We start from the raw sequence: 19,008 nt of genomic DNA, 5'->3' as shown, positions 1-19,008 counted from the left end.
TATGGGCCACTTCCTCTGACGTCGGCTGGTAACCGCTGGGCCATCGTCGCTGTAGACCACCTTACGCGATACGCCGAAACTGCCGCCCTCCCAGCGGCTACAGCGCGCGATGTTGCCTCCTTCCTGCTGCACCGGTTCATGCTGCGCCACGGTCCACCCCAGGAGCTGCTCAGTGATCGAGGCCGTGTCTTCCTGTCGGAAGTCGTCGAAGCCATCCTCAAAGAGTGCAACGTTGTTCACCGCAAAACTACTGCTTACCACCCGCAGACGAATGGCCTCACCGAACGCTTTAACCGCATGCTCGGCGACATGCTATCGATGTACGTCGCCGCCGATCACACAAATTGGGATTCGATTCTGCCTTTCGTCACCTACGCCTACAATACCGCCCCTCAAAGCACCACTGGTTTCTCACCCTTTTTCTTATTGTACGGCAGGCACCCGTCGCACACAATCGACACCATCCTTCCATACACGCCGGATCGATCGGAGTGTGCGCCTATTTCTGCCACAGCCAGACTTGCTGAGGAGTGTCGCGAGCTAGCCAGGACCTTTACTACGCAGGACCAAGAGCGGCAGAAGAGCATTCGCAGTGCCACCAACACTTCTGCACCCACGTTCCTCCCTGGAGCGCTCGTATGGCTCTCGGTTCCTACCACTGCAACTGGCCTCTCTTCCAAACTACTACCAAAATACGAAGGCCCCTACCGTGTCGTCGAACGCACATCCCCGGTCAACTACCTGATTGAGCCTATTGAACCATCTTCCGACATGCGCCGTCGAGGGCGCGACATTGTCAACGTGGAGCGCCTCAAGCCCTACCATGACCCGCTCATAGTGACCAGCTGTTAGGTCGCCAGGCGGCTCCCTTTTCGTACCCGGGGTAATTGTAGAGAAGCATTGGAACGCTCTAATGGGTCGTCCTCTCAAGCGCCTCTTAGTGGGTCACCCTCTTCGCCTATCCTCGGAGAGCACGCCCCTCGTGCTCGTGCTCGTGAGAGTCTGCGAGTCTGCGCTCTGTCGTTGTGCATCGTCGCCGTCAATCTCGCCGTCAATAAACGTCTTAACAATATATATATAGTTTTTAGCCATGTGTATCAAGACCATCATTTGACCCGACGCAGCGAAAATGAAGCACTCACCCTTTTGATAGACCTGACATAGATGAGTCTCTTCTGGACGTCCTTGATGGATACCTCACTGCTGTTGTCTGCTGCACAAGTGAACAGACAATTAGACGATGGGCAAAGCATGGAGAAATCCAATTTCTGTCAAGACCTGCTCATCAGCAAAAATGGTTTTTCCTGCAGTGAACTGGCCATTCCCTCGGACTGCAGGAACATAGCCACTCAAAAGACAAGTTGCTTTATCATCTTTCCTTTTAATGTAGCCACATATCAACAATGAACAGGACAATTGATGAACAGTTCACTGCTTGGTGGCAGAATTTTATGAAACAGCTACACTAATCCTATGCATTTCCAATGCCTAACATGTCTTAGCAGAGTGTAACATTTGGCAAGTTGGTGCACAGCCTAACAAAAGACATGTGGCGCAAACAGAAGAAGGAAAAATGAGAAAAGACGGGATAGGTGCCCCACTTGCAACTTGTTTATTTTCAGCACATCACCCAAAAGCAGGTTTTTTTTTTTTTTGACAAGACAGATTTTTATAAAAACTGCTATGACAGTTAGGCCCCCTAATCTTCGCAAACGAACTCTACATCGAGGCAGAAAAACCTTGCCGCACCTACAGTTACATTCAAATAATTAACAAAAAGTTAATTAACTTTCTAATTATTAACTTTAGGACCAGTTGTTAATACGAAAGATTTGTAGGGCGTGACATTTTATGGCATGCCCATTTTTTAAAAATCACAAAAAATGCACCTAATTTGAGTTAATAATCAAAATTCAAGGCCCTGATTGAGGTGGTCCCGAAACTGAGTGCACCGGGCACGCAGGACAATTCCTCAGCCCGGTTATGTCAGGCCTGAAGCTTGGGACGAACTTTGGAAAAAGGTGTGTCGCAGTAGAACATGGTCAGGAAAAACGGCAAGCCGTCTCAAATACCCAATAGGGGATGGATGGATCAGTGATGCTACTGAGGACTTCTGATTTGGAGCAATTTTTGGAGCAGCAAAATTTTCATTTTGGAGCACTTTGGAGCAGCAAAGGTTGCCATCTTGGAGCACCTTGGAAAAGGTAATTTTGCATCTGGGAGCACTGTGGAGCAGCTAATTTCACATCCTGGAGTACACTGGAGAAGCAAGTTGCAGTAACGTTCAAGCACCTGAATTATTACGGGGCTCTTATGAAGAGCTATAAATATGTTGATTCATTGCAAATCTCCTGTAGAAAATAATTCAAGAGAACTCCATATGTCACTCGATAACGTAAAAATAAGGGCATCATGCAGTTGAGTATTCTGGAATAGCCTCTTGTGGTTATCAGCAGACGTGATAGACAAACAGCTGCAATGTACAACAGTAGCCTCAATGCTAAAGAGTCACACTATCCCTAATGCGTTCCCCTAAGACAACTCCAAGGGGAAAACCAGGTTCTTTTTCTTCCCGATCGAATGTATTGCTGGGCGCAACATGACGTCATTTAGCTAGCCTCAGAAAGCCAAGCTCCTACGACACTCCCTTCCCTCTCTTTCTTCTTTATCGTCGTCGTCGTCTTCATCTTCTGTTCTGCTCTCAAAACACGTGCGCTGATTTCTCCGCCGCGGGATGCAATAACTCTGATGGGCGAGACGACGAGTACAGAGAGAGAAAAAGAAAGAGAAATAAGGATAAGAAAAAAATTTCTTCGAGAGGCGATGTTTGAACCAGTGTACACACCATTCGAAGGCGAGCGGCTAGCAGAGCACAAATAGCCAGTGGGCGGGAAAGGGAAGCGAGGGAAAGGAGGACAGATGTGAGGGTAGGGAGAAGAGAGAGTAAAACATACCATAAAAGAAAGAGGAATAGAGAGAAAGAAAAGCAGAAAGAAAAAGATGGAGAGAAGAGAGAAATACAGAGATAGAGAGAAAGAAAGTTGAAAGGCCAAATAAGATAAAGAAATAGGGAGGTGACGGCGAAAAGAAGGGGAACGCCACCAGCTTCGCTGCTACCTCAGCCTTCGCACCATTATTGCGGAGCTGCCCTACTTCTTTCTTTTCATTGCGATAGCAATTATATGGACACACTCGACGGGCTTTTGCCATTGCCGTTGCCTTAATTTTTCGTACAAATACCAAAGTGATAACTTCAACTCGCGCATCATATGTTCCACCTGCGAGTACTCGCGAGCGCTGGCGACGGACGCAGCTGAAGCGGCGATGAAACGAGCCGGACGTCTCCGTCACACGGAGGGCGCATGTGGTAACATCAGCCCGCATGCGATGCCTGCGGTCGATTGCTCATCAGAGAGAGAAAAAACAGCCCGCCCATCTTTCGTAAGGAGCACGAAGGGATGCCCAAGGGGGTGGGGGGGATGCGTCGCGCGTGTTAAGTCAAGGCATCAGGAGACGACACGTACACTTGCTGTGCTTTCAATGCTTATTCCTCGTTGAGAGAATTGACAGCACGAAAACCGCTTCGGTCCCTGGAGCAGCCGTATTCCCTTAAACCAGCTTTTTTGTAGAGTTACACGAGACCAAAAGAGTTAGCGCTGCTAGCCTTACTTCGTAAACAATACAATTTGTTGGTATCGCATTCATTCGTTTGCCCTCAAGCGAAACTGACTTTTTTAACCGTCGGCTATTGACCCTGGAAAGCGAGGGGCGGATGTGCGGCATGGCGTAGGTGCTTCACAATGGGCCTTCCGACACCAGGGCCCTCAGCAACAGGTCCGCTACTGACAGCTGCGCATATTAAAACCGAATTGCGGCTGCTCCGACCAGGAGGCATGTTTCTATTAATGAGATGACATTTTTAAAAAAGCAATCATAAAAATTCCAAGTGGGACCCTAGCACTCATGAGCTCAAAAGGGCAGGGCCTTTTAAGGGGTACTTACCGCAAGTGCGATTACCAACCCGGATGTGCTGGTGGAAGGAATTACGAAAAAGCTCTTCTGTGTAAGATCCACGGATAAGGTATATCTGAGGAAAAGTGTCAACGCGTTCCCACCGTTCACGTGCTCTTCCATTGATGCGAGGCACGGAAAATTCAACATTGTTCCATATACCTATTGCTAGCGATCCCGGATTTCATTGCGCGATGTCCAGAAACAGAAGTGACAGACATTTTAGCACCACACGTGTAGTTATTAGCGAACATTCCTTTAATTGCGCGCTGTGCAACACTTGAAACGAGCTATGAGCAGCATTTCTGGAACAGACGACATACGCCGATGAATCGCTGCCACACTTTCACCGATTCGCCTAGACTTCACGAGCCTCTGCGAAAGTGCGTTCTGCCATCGAGCTGACTTGCACAACAGAAGCTGCGTCGGCACTGTGCATGCCATCCTGGCTTACTTGGGAAGCAGGTGCGAGCACTATTTGTTCATAGGAATAATTTTTGATCCGTGGTTGTGACTTTGGCGACCCCAAGATCAAGCTGCACACGTTTCAACGCGCCAGTGGTGCGATTGCCGATGATAGACACCCCCAAACCTGCGACTCTGGCGTAGTTTGGCACAATTTCCGTCGATATTATCAGGATGGCGCAGTAAATCCAATTTGGCGCACTTTGGCACAGTTGGCGCAGGAGTGGAATCACTGATGGACAGATGGTATGAGCGCCCTCTTTATAACGAGGCGGTGATATGCGCCACCAGGCTTGATAAAAGGAAAAAGAAAAAAAGCACTTTTTTAAAAAGAACACTGAACAAAATTTCTGCCGTCGGGATTTTCCATCACACTGAAAGACTGGGTGCTGAAATCGATAGCCACAACGTTCATTTCAGGCAGAAACTAGAGGAAAAGAGGTCCGCACTTGACCACACCCCATGGGTGTCTCTATTTTCTGGATTTCCGAATGAGGTGCCGAGTTGCGGATGGAATCATTTTTCGAATCTGTTGATGAGAAAGGTTCACAGGGAGCAATGTCAGGAGGCGGCAGCGTTCATGGTATGATTCGCAGGTATCGAACGCCTCCTTTAGGTTGCGCAGCCACTCGAGACACGTGTTGCAGGTTTCCACTAAAGGACCAGATTCCTCTGTAGTGCCGTACGCTGCTGTAGGGCCAGCAGAAATTGTCCTCGAGACAGTAGGCTCGATCTCAGCTTTCTTACGCTTGGCGTAGGACACTCGGCAATGTGCTTTCAATTTCACCGGAATTTTCAGGGGTGTTACGTCGGTTGTCTTAACCAATATGTTTGGCTCTTCGACAGCACTTTGTTCGGGAACAAAATTTTCGTCAGAATGAGATGCATCCGGAGACATTACAGCAATCTGTTTGAAGCGGTTGACACAGTTCTGGCACAAAATGTCGGTTTCTCTGATGGATGAGGCTTCTTCTGGCATGCGCTTCCTTAGTAAGGCGACATTCAAGTCTTTCACACATCGAAAGTTCCGCCTGTAGGCAATCTTCTTCTTATGCCTCTTTAGGTAGTCTGCGCAAAACGCTCACTCTGAGCTCCACAACGTGGCCATCAATATCAGGGGAGTGCAATATCCGCACGTGTACTCACGTTCGTCGACCAGCAGAGGACTGTCGGGTTGTCGACAACGAGCGTAAGTGAAAGCCGACATTCTCTTATTACTTCGACCTTTGTGAAGCGAGTTGAGCTGTTTTTTGTTTATGTTCTTTCTTTTTTCTTTTTCGTGAGGGAGCGCGGTCGGGCTCCAGAAGCGCCGCTTGTGCCGCCATGCACCGTCTGCGTTATCCCATTGCCGACGTGCCATGGGAAGCGATAAATATCCAGCCGTGGATCCTCTCCAGCCACCTCCTTTGTGAGCCGTACGCAGGATCACATGCGTGAAAGATTTCGAAAGCGATTCCTTCGAAGCGTGTGACTCAGCATCACGGCATGCTCAGTGGCTGGGACCCATGTAGAAGTTTTTGTGATTTGCGTAAAACGTAGTAATAATTTGCTCTTCAGAGCCAACTGTTCCTCTTTTTTTCTGTCAGTCCGTCAATTACACAGAATACATTCATGACCTAAAAATAATGATAATGGAAATTATTGCTCAATGCTCGCTCAATGTTGTGCTTACTCAGTTTACGTCAATTTGGCCACTTTTCGTGCTTCATAACTCCTATCTCACAAAAATAATGCAACATGTTTTTACAGATTAAGTTAGAACACGTGCTTGGCTTTAGTTATGAAGACTTTAAAGAAAATCGAATATGGTGTTTTTTTTAAATGATCTTCGAAATATTGCATTTTTAGAGACTTGTCCACAGTTGAACATTTCTGGTTAATGTTTCAAGTCACTCTCGGCGATTTCGTTCAACACATTTGTCAACCTGACATATGGCAATGTTCTAAAAAATTTTGGGAAGTCTGGCGTTTATACGCATGGAGAAAAAAATCTTAAATTTGAGCATTATTGAACTTTGTGCCGATTTTGCAATTTTTTTTCTTGAACAGCATCAAAACTGCAAAGTAATAATGTTTCGTCAACTTAAACTATCCGTAGTATGTGGAGAAAATTTTTCAGACCTACAGCTGCAATAGTTCTTTTGTAGCACTCATCGAAATCCCATTTCCGCGAAATTCGAAAAAGGCGGTTGCGGCTCAGTGGAGACTTCTAAATTCTTTTAAAGAAGGTGAAATTTTTTTTCGCGAGACTAAAAGTGGTTTTGTGGTCTTGGGAACTCGGACAACGAAATATATTTTTTCGGCGAAATTACAGGGGGTCGACGGACATGCACCGACGTTCTTATCTGAACACACCCTGTACTACTAAATGTACCGTGATAGTGCGAGTTTCCGTGTCCATTTATGCCTTGCCGTTTACTTAATGCTGAATTTGCATTACACTTGAGGTCGCACCTTCACGAAGCCAGTACCTCAATGTTGTATAGAACATGAGACAGCACTTAGTTTCATGGCTTCAGTGCAATTATATTAGCATGAATTTGTGAGCAATACACTGGGGGGTGTTCTCTTAGGTTATGCATGGGTTCCATTTCTTTATTTGTTCTCGTTTCCTGCCTGGTTGAGCCTCTTCAAAAGAAAATTAACCATGGTGATGCAAAAGAACTTGACCACTGATTTTGTCAATTGCTTACATGCTCGATGCAGCCAATTTCTGCAACATGCTGCTTACAGAATGCAGCTAGCTGCTTACCATCTGAATGCAGCTAGCTGCTTACTATCTGAATGCAAGTGCACTGTGCTGAAGACGTGTCAGCCTGTTTTACATATTATTTGTGTCGAGTTGTATAAGGACTCATGGGTACAGCAGCCCAAAAAGATCACATTATATTGTTATTGGACTTTCCAGCTGTTCTGGGCACAATGCAGGCATTTTTGCAATGTGTGAAGCCCGATGGCAGAATGTGCTCAGTAGCTACGTAGCCCATAATATAATACACAAGGTGAGCATCTCTGTGTTGCTCTATATAGTTGATGAAAATAAAGTTAACGCAAACAAGAAAGTAAAACATTAAGATGAATGCATTTATCAAAAAGCAGTTGCCGAGTTTTAAATAGCATCACAAAGCGTTTAATAACTTCACTTGCCCGTGCTTGTCACACATGCAGCACGCTCTGCAGCACTTGGACGGGTTCCAAACATTTACCTTGTGTCAAAATGTTTTTCAGACAGCTGAATTTTCCTGTAGAGCTCTGTCAGCCCTTGAGGTGGCCCACTCACAAACTGTAAACATGTTTGTATGTTGGTGTACAGAAAAGTTACTCCTCTTCAACATGTTCTGTACCCCAAATTGCACACAGGATAAAACACGGTCGCTGAATTTTCTTTTTTGTAGATGCCATTCCTCTCAGGGCACACTAACACAAGGAACTCGTAAAAGACCGTGGAATGCCAACGAAGCTGACAAGCTTCACTCTCAAGCGGCCTACACTGCCATCTTCTCCATGCTAGCAGGCAGCGCCTCCGACTGTCGCGCGAGGCGACACCTCTGGGCACGGGAAACACGGCTCGCTTTTCCCACCTCCCCGTTCTAGCCATAGAGTTTCCTAAAATTAACTAGAGGGGACTCTGGCGCTGCGATCGTTCAGCTACCATGGGAATGATGGGTAGTACACAAATTTGCCTAGTCTTCGTGCTTGCGGCTTCAAACGTACTTGTGGCTTTGTTTATTGCTGTGTTTTGGCATTCGTTTCGGATAAAAGAATAGACCGTTGTGAACTTCGTGACCAGATTTGATTTGCTGAGCCTAAAGAAGTTAAAGTGGCGAAGTGAAACTGCTGACTTTTGCTGAACTTTGTTTTTCGACAAAGCGGATGTAGCCGACGCGGAGCCAAACGGAGCTGAAAGTACGAAGTTTAGACAAATTTGTGTACTACCCATCATTCCCATGCTGGCTGAAGCGTCATGCGTTGCAGCTCCCATAGACACTAGCGCCAGAGTTCCCTCTAGTAAGTATTGTAGGAAACTCTATGGTTCTAGCCACCCTAGCAATGTTATCACCTTTTGCGCAACGGATCGTTCCCTCTCTGCTTCAGCACTAGTGTGCTCTCACTAGCATGTACGAGGGTGGTCTGAAAAGTTCTCGGCTTGATGTAGAAAAAAGCATTTTGGACCTTCAAAATTATTTTTATTTTTCAACATCTCCTCCTTTTTCAACATCTCCTTGAGAGTCTCCTCTCAACTCTACACACTTGGTCCATCGATGTTCCAGAGGCAGGATTCAGTCCTTAATATGACTTTGTGGAAGTTCTGAAAAGTACTCATCCACAGCAGCAATCGCTTCTTCATTTGATGAAAAACATTGCCCACCAAGAAAGATTTTGAGTTTTGGCAACAGGTGGCAGTCCGACGGGGCCAAGTCAGGAGAATAGGGTGGGTGCTCCAACACTTCGTACTTCAAATCGTGCAATTTAGCCATTGCAAGATGCCCTTTGTGCACTGGTGCATTGTCTTGATGAAAAATGATTTTCTTCTTCTGCAAACCTGGTTTTTTCTCACGAATTTTCTGATCCAATTAAGTTAAAAGGTCAGAATAATACTCCCCAGTTATGGTTTTACCCTTTTCAAGCTAATCCACAACCAGAATGCCTTCAACGCCCCAAAAAACGGATGCCATAACCTTTCCTGCGGAGGGAACTGACTTGGCTTTCTTTCATGCAGAGGACCCGGCTTCAGTCCACTGCTTTGATTGTTGTTTCGATTTCGGTGTGTAATGATGAATCCAAGTTTCATCCATTGTTATAAATCTGCGCAAAAAGTCCACTGGATTTTTGTTATACAGTTCCAAAGCATGCTGTGACATCGTCATATGGTTGCATTTTTGCTGAGGAGTAAGGATGGATGCGCAGCACCCATCTTGCACAGAGCTTGTTCACGTGTAGTTCGTTATGCAAAATGTCACCTACACGTTCCGCTGAGATGCCAACTGCCTCGGCAATTTCGCGCAACTTCACTCTCCTGTCTTCCAAAACCATATCGTGCACACGGTCAATCAATTCAGGAGCTGTTGCACTTTTTGGGCGCCCTTCGCGCGGGTCATCTTCAATGCTCTCTCTCCCCCACTTAAACTCAGCAGCCCATTTCTTGACTGTGGAGTATGAAGGTGAATCTCGCTTGTAAACTTTAACAAACCTTTGGGGAATTTCATTTGGATATAAACCTTCTTTTACAAAGAACTCTATCATCGCACGGTACTCAAGCTTCTCCATGCCTTACGGTGCTTCACACTACACCCACTGTGACCGACTGTCAAAGCCAAACTGCTAATCAGCACTAGATGGCATTTCATCTGAGACTCGCAGAGACTTGTATGAATGTGCACACGAGTGCTGCAAGCTCTAGCTCACGTGATTATTATTGAGGCCGAGAACTTTTCAGGCCACCCTCGCAGAACATACAACACTTTACATGGAACATGACAGCAATGGCAAAAACCCGCCAAGAGTGTCCACATAATTACTATCGCAATTCTGGAAGGTCTTCTAAAGACAGTCTAAAGCGTGAGCCCCTTCCCGCAAGATGGCTGCACTTACCCTGCTGTGTGTCACCATCATCCAGCCTCTGTTTCTGAGACAGCTGCTGCCAGGCCATTGTGAAGGACTGCCGGATAGCATCTCTGATCTGCACATTAGGCAACTCGCTCTCAACTCTGTTTCATGCTTTTCTTTGCCCATGGGCTGTACATGCACAGATTGTTTCAATAAAATATCTCGTAAAAGTTAGCACTGTTTACATATGAAGGTGCATGCTGTGATCCTACCTTGCTTTGTCCTCACAAGATATCTTCTATACATGTAAAGAACAAAATTACATATGGTTTTCTTCTAACGCTGCAAGTCATATCTCACTGCCCATCTTGGCAGGGACAGCCCCAATGAATCCTCAGAGCTGACCACATTCCCAAGAAACGTCAGTAACCTAGAGAAACCAGTATTTAGAGAAAGTTGTTTTCTCACTTTGTTTAAATCCCAAAGACAAAGTACTGCTGCCTTGGCTCAGTTGTAAATTCAGAGAACTTGTAAGTGTAATGCAGCAACGTGACAATATTGGTTATCAAGCAGATGGAAATTAGTCTGCATTTAAAGCTAATCTTTACAAGTTTATTGATATTCTCAATTGTATCCAAATCAATACTGTCACATGGCTGCAATGGTGAAGAATGCAGCAGTCAAACCAGTAAAGTTTATACCCTTCATTGGGCAAACCTGTGCCCAGCAAAACAAAACACTTACAGTACAATGATAGCTGATAAAAAATGTTGCCAATCAACGGTAATCTGGTTTGCAGACCAAATACGTCAGCGACACAGGAGTCACAATACATTCCAGCACAATTGCTGGTGGTCACATGAACTGCAGAATATACTCCATCGTTCGCTCCATACAAGCAATTTGATAAGCAAAACTCCACAATGTTCTAATCCACTCAGGTGCAGTTTACGCCGAGCAATACACAAGAGACGTAACAATTTTGGTTGGTGAAACCCTGTCACATTCAAAAAGCAAAAGCAAGTAGGCACGAATATTAGCAATGAGCACAATTAAGTACAGTTCTGTCCTGGCCACAGTGGCAAGGCGAATGCAGCTGCCAAATCCCAGAGCAGCACTCCCCATTTCTCCATTTTAATGCTGTGCTACAATGGATGTCACGCAGCGTCATCACGGTGTAAGCAAGAAACATGAGAGCGCATAAAGCAGGTCTCCATAGAAGGCATTTGCCAAGCTAGGCTTCCCTACAAGCACATTTTCCAGCCACTAACTAGCATTCACACAACGTTTCTTTCATTCACTCCCTCTGTACATTTCAGTGAAGTTCAGCCATGAAGGCTTTTCAAGAAGGAGTGCTGCGGGAATTTCATGCTGCACTACCTCCCACACTACACATCCTGACTGGAGAAGCCGCCATCATTGAGCATGCCTTGCTGTGTACAGAGAGAAACAAAAGGCAAGGACGAGTGCTGGATGGTGAAAACAGCTTGCTCTGCTAGTCCGTGGTCGAGGTTATTTGGTTGGAAAATATGTTTGCCCACTCATGCGTAACAAAGCTTTTGCAAATCGTCCATTACTTTATGACAGAAAGACTAAATTTCTTAACTGAAACCATGACAACCACATCCAACTAAACTCAGTGATGACTTTATTTGATGGAAAACATGCTCTGTGCAAAAGACGACACAAGGTTTCACCTCTCACCTGTGATGTGACACCCCGCTGCACTCCTGGCCCGTCTGGAACAACACTGGATATCGGAGAGCTCTGCAGAAAGACATCGGTGCTGTCAAAATGCAGCCACATCTTTTCACGTATAAACACTCTGTAGTGCAGCCAGAGAATTCTTCAAAAGAAACTAATTTACTATACAAAGCAGCTGAACCTCCAAGTTTTGCATGAACAATGGAGAACCACGAGTACATATTGAGTGTTTTGGAGAAGCTGTCACCCAGCTTTTATTTTCAATGCATTGATGCTCTTTGTTCTTTGCAACCTGGGGCCAAGGAGAAAAGCCTCTATTTGACAGCTTCGGCATCATCGTTTCTATTCCCGACATCCACGGCAGCTTATCAACCATGGCATTACTAAACAAAAAGAAAAGGAAAACCAGGTGGATACTCTCACAGGTGCACTGCAGATGAGACAATGCCTGATGACGATGATGATATGCTGTTTTTCACCAGAAAAATGCTCTTAATGATGTGAGATGGTGCTATGTAAGATGGCATATGCAGCCTGGCTGTATATGCACCTATTATTATCGTTGAATGCCTAAAAAGCTATGAAATAAAAGCATGAACTTGCATAAAGTGATGTAGTGAATGTTCTGAAGCCGACGATTGCCAAAGACAAGACGAGAACAGTGCCCGTGGATAGGTATGCAATAAGTCTGGATTGCCCTCTATTGAAGTGAGCTGGAGGTGATCGCTTGGTGTCAGCAACATTCATACATCTGCCAAGGCAAATGCGGCGAGGTCAGTGATGAGAATCCCTCCCTTGCACATAGAAGAGAAGGCTGCAGACATGTGATAGTTGTTAGTAGCCCTGCCTAAACATAATATGTAATGTGCGAACTGCATTGAGGAATGCCATCACTGTTCATAATGATTATAAAAAGAGGTGCACTAGAACGAATACAAAGTACGAGACGAAGACAGAACATGTCATGTCTTCATCTCGTTCTCTGTATTCGTTCCAACGCTGCCCTTTTTTTTTACATCATTATGAACCCAAAAAAACACACCCACCTATATCTGTTATTCTGCCATCAGTATGCTTTACAGAACTTCTTGTTGCGCGAGTTGGTATCTGTTCATGCTAAAACTGCTTTAGATGCAAAACACATGCACACATCACAAGTGAAGACGATAAGCCAAAGCACCACTCACAACTGCTTCAATTCCCAGAAAACACATATGTATGTACCATCAATCCGCGCCTGCACAACAAACAGGCATTTGAGCATCAACGACGATATGATAACACACGCTCCATAAACTTTTTCTCAGCCTTATATAATATTAATAAGGGTCAAATTATCGAGCTTTTACTGTAGTGTCACGCCGTATCGTAAGCTTTCTCCATATTTCGCAATTCGGAGCCCACACAGTGCTGTTGCTTCAGTCCTCTCGTAGAAATATTCTGCTGTAAGGCAGCGGACAGGTTACTCAAGGGTCTTACTCTTGTAAAACGTCTTCTTACAGCCGAGTCTTACATTGAACCGCTCAAGTTATCTTTAGCGGCTTGAATTAACTTTGATCGCCCAGACACCTTCACAAGAGAACTAAAGTGTCGCAGATGAACGAAATGTTGCAGACGATCGCATTCCTATGCGAGTGCCACCTGTTTGTAAATGTGATCTAGTGCTCCTATGTCCATTTTTGCTATATGTAGCAGCAACAAAAGAGGACTGTTTGAATTTATTCGACATAATTAATATTGTTACAGAGAGGAAGTGAAGGAAGACGAAGGGCTGAAGAGCCTGACTGGCGCGTGAGTGTGGCGGTCAGCCATCTTGACTCCTTTACTAATTCCTCTCTGTAAATACATATCTTATATACTCAAACAACCCCGTATCATTGTGTTGGAAGCAGCGACGAGCTGAGGCAGTTCTAGCTAAAGGACACTGGTAGCGCAATCAATGAGAGCAGAGTGATTTGACAAAAAGTCCAGTCCAAGGATAACGTCGTAAGGGCAGCGGTCAATCACGGCGAAGATGACTGAAGTAGGTTGGTCGTCTATATGTTAAGCGGGCAGTACACATACCAAGTACCATTGGCGTGCCGCCAACAGCCACATGGAGCACTTGTGTAGCTGCTGGTGTGAGAACTTTCTTTAAACATGTGCGTAGGCTTGAACTCATTACAGATAGGTTCGCTCCCGTGTCGACAAGTGCTTGAACAGGTACGCCGTCTACTTTCGACAATGACGCTTCGTCGAGTGGGTACAGAGAGAGGATTTGCTGCCGTAGTCGTCAATGCAGCACCACCTCCGGGGGCTGCATTCCTTAGTTTTCCGAAATGGTGCGGCCGAAAGCCACGGGGGACGATAGGCGTCGTGGCTGTGGCGAACGGGACGATGGGCGACGTGTTTGCGGCGAACGAGATTGGTGTCCACGTGGCGAAGGTGAGCGGCTGTACCAAGTGTTCCTAGCGGCATTGGACTCAGGAGCGGGTGAAAAGTGGTGGGCATTACCGTCAGAACGGGTCATATTGGTCGTTGCACGAGGTGCCGAGGACCATGTGCTGCGGCAGTAGCGGGCAATATGTCCAGCGTGGTGGCAGGTGAAACATATTGGGCGGTCATCTGCAGTTCACCACTCAGCCGGGTTGCGAGAACGTGGAGAGAATCGTCGGTTTGAGGAGGACGTGGCAGAAGGGCATTCGCTGACTCTGGGCGTGGCGACAGAACACACAGAATGCACTCCGATATTTTCCAGCTCCTGACGAACGATGGCTTGAACGAGAGGAACGGTAACAGGGGTGGCATCGGTGCTGCGCGAATAGAATGCTGAGGACGCCATCGCTTCCAGTTCACGACGAACAATTCGTGTCAGGTCTTCCGGCAGCGAAGGATGTTGCGGTGTTGACTGCTCTTCACACGTCGATGTGGCAGCGGTGTTTGGAAGTCTGGCGAACGGTTGCAGAATGCGGCGGCTTTTTGCTTGCTCGAACTGACAACACTCTTTGATGATCGCATAAACGGTGGAAAAGCCCTTGCACATCAGGATGTTGAATGCATCGTTGGTGATCCCCTTCAGCACATGCCCGACCTTCTCACTTTCCGTAATGTCACTGTCGGCCTTTCGGCAGAGCGCGAGCACATCCTGAATATAGGAGAGGTACAATTCCGTGGAAGATTGGGCACGGCAGGCCAATTCTTCTTTGGCGGCGATCTTACGGCCGGTGGGTTTGGCAAATACCTCTTGCAACTTTTCTTTGCATTGGTCCCAGCTAGTGAGTTCGTCTTCGTTGTTTTCGTACCACACCTTCGCAGTGCCCCTCAAGTAAAATAACACATTGGCCAGCTGAAGTGTGGGATCCCATCTGTTCGTTACACTCACGCGTTCAAACATGGCCAACCAGTCTTCAACAGTCGACGCCATTGGTCCCACAGAACGTACCGGGATCCTTAGGTGGTACGAAAACTAGTGGTGGTGATGGCGACGTTGATGGAGACAGTGACGTTGATACAGAAGGCTCAACGTTAGCCATGGTTGGGAGGGCGATGCGACGTCCGCTGCGGGGCTCCGCTGCCTGCTGCAGTACCCAACACGTCCACCAATATGATACGGGGTTGTTTGAGTATATAAGATATGTATTTACAGAGAGTAATTAGTAAAAGAGTCAAGATGGTTGACCGCCACACTCGCGCGCCAGTCAGGCTCTTTAGCCCTTCGTCTTCCTTCACTTCCTCTCCGTAACAGGACATTCCTCTCCGTAATAATACTACATTTTAATTACAGTTGCCACTGTCCTGAAAGCCGGACACAGTGCAAATGCCCAGGCGCCACAGCAGACTGCTCATTGGTAATGCCCCACTCTACGCTCCATATCTTTAAATCTGTCCCACGACTGCACTGACTGGCCATCTATTGACCTTAACTTTATCCCTGTGTGACAAAATAGGCAAATGACAACAACAGAAAAGACATCGCAGACAAAGCAGCAGGAAAAAGAGAGCTTTCTAAGAGCCACGAGATTCGCTCGCTGACAGAACAGATTGCCATGCACTGTGGTCTTGCAATTTCCCTGCGCAATACGAAACTGCCACGCTGAAGGCTCTGACCCACTGCAGCTGTCCGTGCTATACTTTATCACAGGAGGTTTGCCACGGTGACTGTGATGAAGCCCAAGTGTGAGTAGAAATGCCATGTGACTAATCTTCCAAATGAATGGTGCCTTGGAGAAGAGGCATGTTCGGCTTTCCTTGCACGTTTACCAGAAAAACCGTGAGCATGAGAATGAATTCAATAAAAACAGGCGTAGGATGCTACATTCGCCGGTTAATCAACAAAAATTTTTTGAGGAACGCTGGAGGGAGCTTCTGGGCTACCCGATATTCGCAAGGCCCACACTGAGGATACTCTCCATTCGAGGAGCATTTCGAGTCGAGGACGATTTCTGCAACGTAAAACAGTCCTCAAGGATTCCTTCAAGTTGACTTTCGAGTTAAGGAGCATTTGTGAATACAAGCGTTAGACTTTTGAGAATGACAGAGTTGAATTGTTTGGCAAAAAATAATACCATACACTTGAAAATAAAAGTAACTGTTATAATGAATTACCTTGTAATATATACTTGTTCATGGCCCCTATTTGGCGAGAGTGCTCATTTGCAACAGAAACGCATCTGAATGGGTTCAGCTACTGATTCGATTGCACAAGTCATTTTCGTTTAGTGACACGAGATGTCCCTGTGTGGTAGCCAGCTAACCACATTAAATGTAAATGTCAGTACGTACAAATGACATTAACGTTTCTCATGTCATAGTGGACCGACATTCAGGGCAAGATGTAAGAGATCTGTGAACATGGGGTGTCGCTGGAGCCAACGTTTCGACATTCTTCAAGGCTGAAACTTTGAAGTTCCAAGGCCTTGAAGAAGACAAGTCCGCTTGTTGAAATGTTGGCTGCAGCGACAGCCCATGTACACTCATTTTTCAGTGGCATAAGAGCCACACTTGAATTTAATCAACCTAGAGAACAAGCTGGCTTTAGGAAAGCGTACTCTACCATGGATCACATGCATTTAATCGAATAATTAAAAAATGTTCCCAAAACAAAAAACCGCTTTATATGGCATTCATAGATTACAAGAACGTATTCGACTCATTAGAGATACCAGTGGTCCCAGAAGCATTGTGCCGGCAAAAAGTACTCGAAATATACATCAATACCATAGCCACTCTGCTCCTCCTCAAGAAAAGCAAGAAAATCAAATTAAGAAAGGAGTCCAACAAGGAGATGAAATCAACAACTGGATGAAATCTCATTGGGTCGTTAAGTAATGGCGTAACAGGAAGGAAAAGAAAACGCCATTTTGGTGGGCATTTTGTTTTCCTCCCTGCAGAGGAGATGCAATCTTTCCATTGCTATTCACTGCACGTTGTGGGGTTCAAACTGTCTTGCTGCCACGGAATGATGCTCCGCCAGTTAACTCCAAAAAAACAATTTATTAACGCTAACTCAAAGAAATCTGCAAAATGACTACACGACAGAAATACTTGCGGGGCACACGCACTGGCTCTTCACGCCGGCAGGGCACACACCTCGCACGTGCACAGCGGCCCGTCACTGACTGTCCGGATATCCCACAAGGCTGCTTTTTGTATGACTGCACAAGCATATGCTTTCCGGGCTCTGTCAATGCCAACTTCTGTGTGGTTTGCCTGTGTCCAATGAATGTACCACACTCAATGAACCTTATATACTACTGCTTTGATGTGTTTTACAAATGTTAAAGTTGCATAAGCCTGTGTAGTAAAAATGCCAGTACACGCATTAAGCCTTTGTGATGAGGCATAATAGGGCCTGATGAAAGCTGCATATACAGGGTGTCTCATTTTTTATGCGTTAAGACAAAATTGACGACAGCTCCAATATTTGTATTGAAAGGACAAAAAATGATAGGATGATCTATGTCGCTTTTGTTCCACTGTGCAAGCCACTCCAAAGAAGAAGCGACTTGTCTAGTTGCTTCAGTATCCACTGCAGCACTGGTTCGACTGAAGGGCTTCACCAATGATGGCTGCTTTTCGTACAGGTTTCATGAAGTCGCGAGTGTCACACAGGGGTGTGTTGAAAGTGAAAATGTTTTCAGGGTGGACTGTAGTTGTCATACCGGTCTGCGATACTTAGGTGGTGCAAGCAGGGCACAGATATTTTTTAAATTTAAATATTTATTTTTCGGCCAACTCCACTCTAATGTAATGTAATTGACATACTGACATGCCACTACCGCTATGTACAGGTTGCTGACAGCAATGGTGTGGAAAACGGCGAGACACTTACCTAAATGATACATGGGATCTAGCATTTAACTGCTGCTTAGTACGCAAGCATGAGCGTAGGCTCCCCGTGATGGATGGGACAATCATTCTGAAGTTGGTAATAGTGCATTCCTTATGATACTAGTTTGTTTTTAACTGGTACCTGGTAGCCGTTTGAAACACGTCGAGTTGTCAATGAACTGACCATGTAGTGTAGCTCCCGCGGCTCTGCACCGCTGCGGCTGGCGCCGGGTTCCGCGTAGATGTGTTCGTCGCTCAGACTCCGCCGCATGCACACCTCGTCGTAGTCGTGAGCGACCACGGAGTCGTCGGCCGTGCGCCGGGCGCGCCACTTCATCTTGGTGTAGATGTCGTGAACGAACGTGCGCGGAGGTTTGAGCGGCGCGGCCGGCTGCTGCATGCTACCATTCAAGGCGTCGTATTGCTGGACTCGCTCAAGAACCGACGTTCGCTTGTCAGAAACCGCGCCTCCGGATTCACTTCCCGTCCTCCTCCCGTCCGGCTCGAACCTGGCGCGCAGCGTCTGCACCAGGGCGTGCGGCGGCGTGGAGCGCTTCGCCCGATGGGGGCGTCTCGGGACTGCCGGCTCGGAGGAGCCACTTTTCCCACGCTCCATCCGTCAGTCACGGACGAAGCGTGTAAATTTAGCATTAATTTCAGATACGCGTTTGACACGCGGTTTCTTACTCCGTGGTCACAGATACTCGGGTAACACTGTACTCGGGTACTCAACAAGCGGCGTTTGAGTAGATTCCAGGGTTGCTAGTTCCGTTGGGGATAAATGTCGCCTAACAAACGTCGCCAAAAAATATACATCTATGTGTAACATGGAGAGCTCTAATGCAAGCAAAAAAGAAACTACTTATAGCCTGATGTCGCAGTTGTATTTACAAAATTTTTGCATGTGTAGAGCCAACGGTGTGCGCCGTGGCGGTTTCGACCGGCGGCAGCGTGGTGGTCGTTCCGAGTCGG

At 46.4% G+C, this 19,008-nt stretch overlaps 1 protein-coding gene across 2 annotated transcripts in view; it reads right to left on the bottom strand.

The window, feature by feature from the left end:
• The window catches only part of LOC119384074 (DENN domain-containing protein 2D), a 184,981-nt gene extending 166,263 nt beyond the window's left edge, over positions 1-18,718 (bottom strand). The window contains exons 1-4 of one of the 2 annotated variants that reach the window (XM_037652354.2): positions 18,221-18,718; positions 11,728-11,790; positions 10,069-10,156; positions 1,143-1,213 (exon numbers count right to left, since the gene is read on the bottom strand). In XM_037652354.2, coding sequence (XP_037508282.1) covers positions 1,143-1,213; positions 10,069-10,156; positions 11,728-11,790; positions 18,221-18,652 — 654 coding nt within the window. In that variant the 5' untranslated portion in view covers positions 18,653-18,718. The remainder of the gene's footprint in view (positions 1-1,142; positions 1,214-10,068; positions 10,157-11,727; positions 11,791-18,220) is intronic. The other variant, XM_037652355.2, reaches the window with a different exon arrangement.
• Between the last annotated feature and the right edge of the window lie 290 nt (positions 18,719-19,008).

Source organism: Rhipicephalus sanguineus, chromosome 2 (genome assembly GCF_013339695.2).
Source record: "Rhipicephalus sanguineus isolate Rsan-2018 chromosome 2, BIME_Rsan_1.4, whole genome shotgun sequence".
In the NCBI taxonomy this organism is placed as follows: Eukaryota; Metazoa; Arthropoda; class Arachnida; order Ixodida; family Ixodidae; genus Rhipicephalus; species Rhipicephalus sanguineus.
The sequence above is the reverse complement of the archived record's forward strand: the minus strand, read 5'-3'. Positions and strand labels throughout refer to the sequence as shown.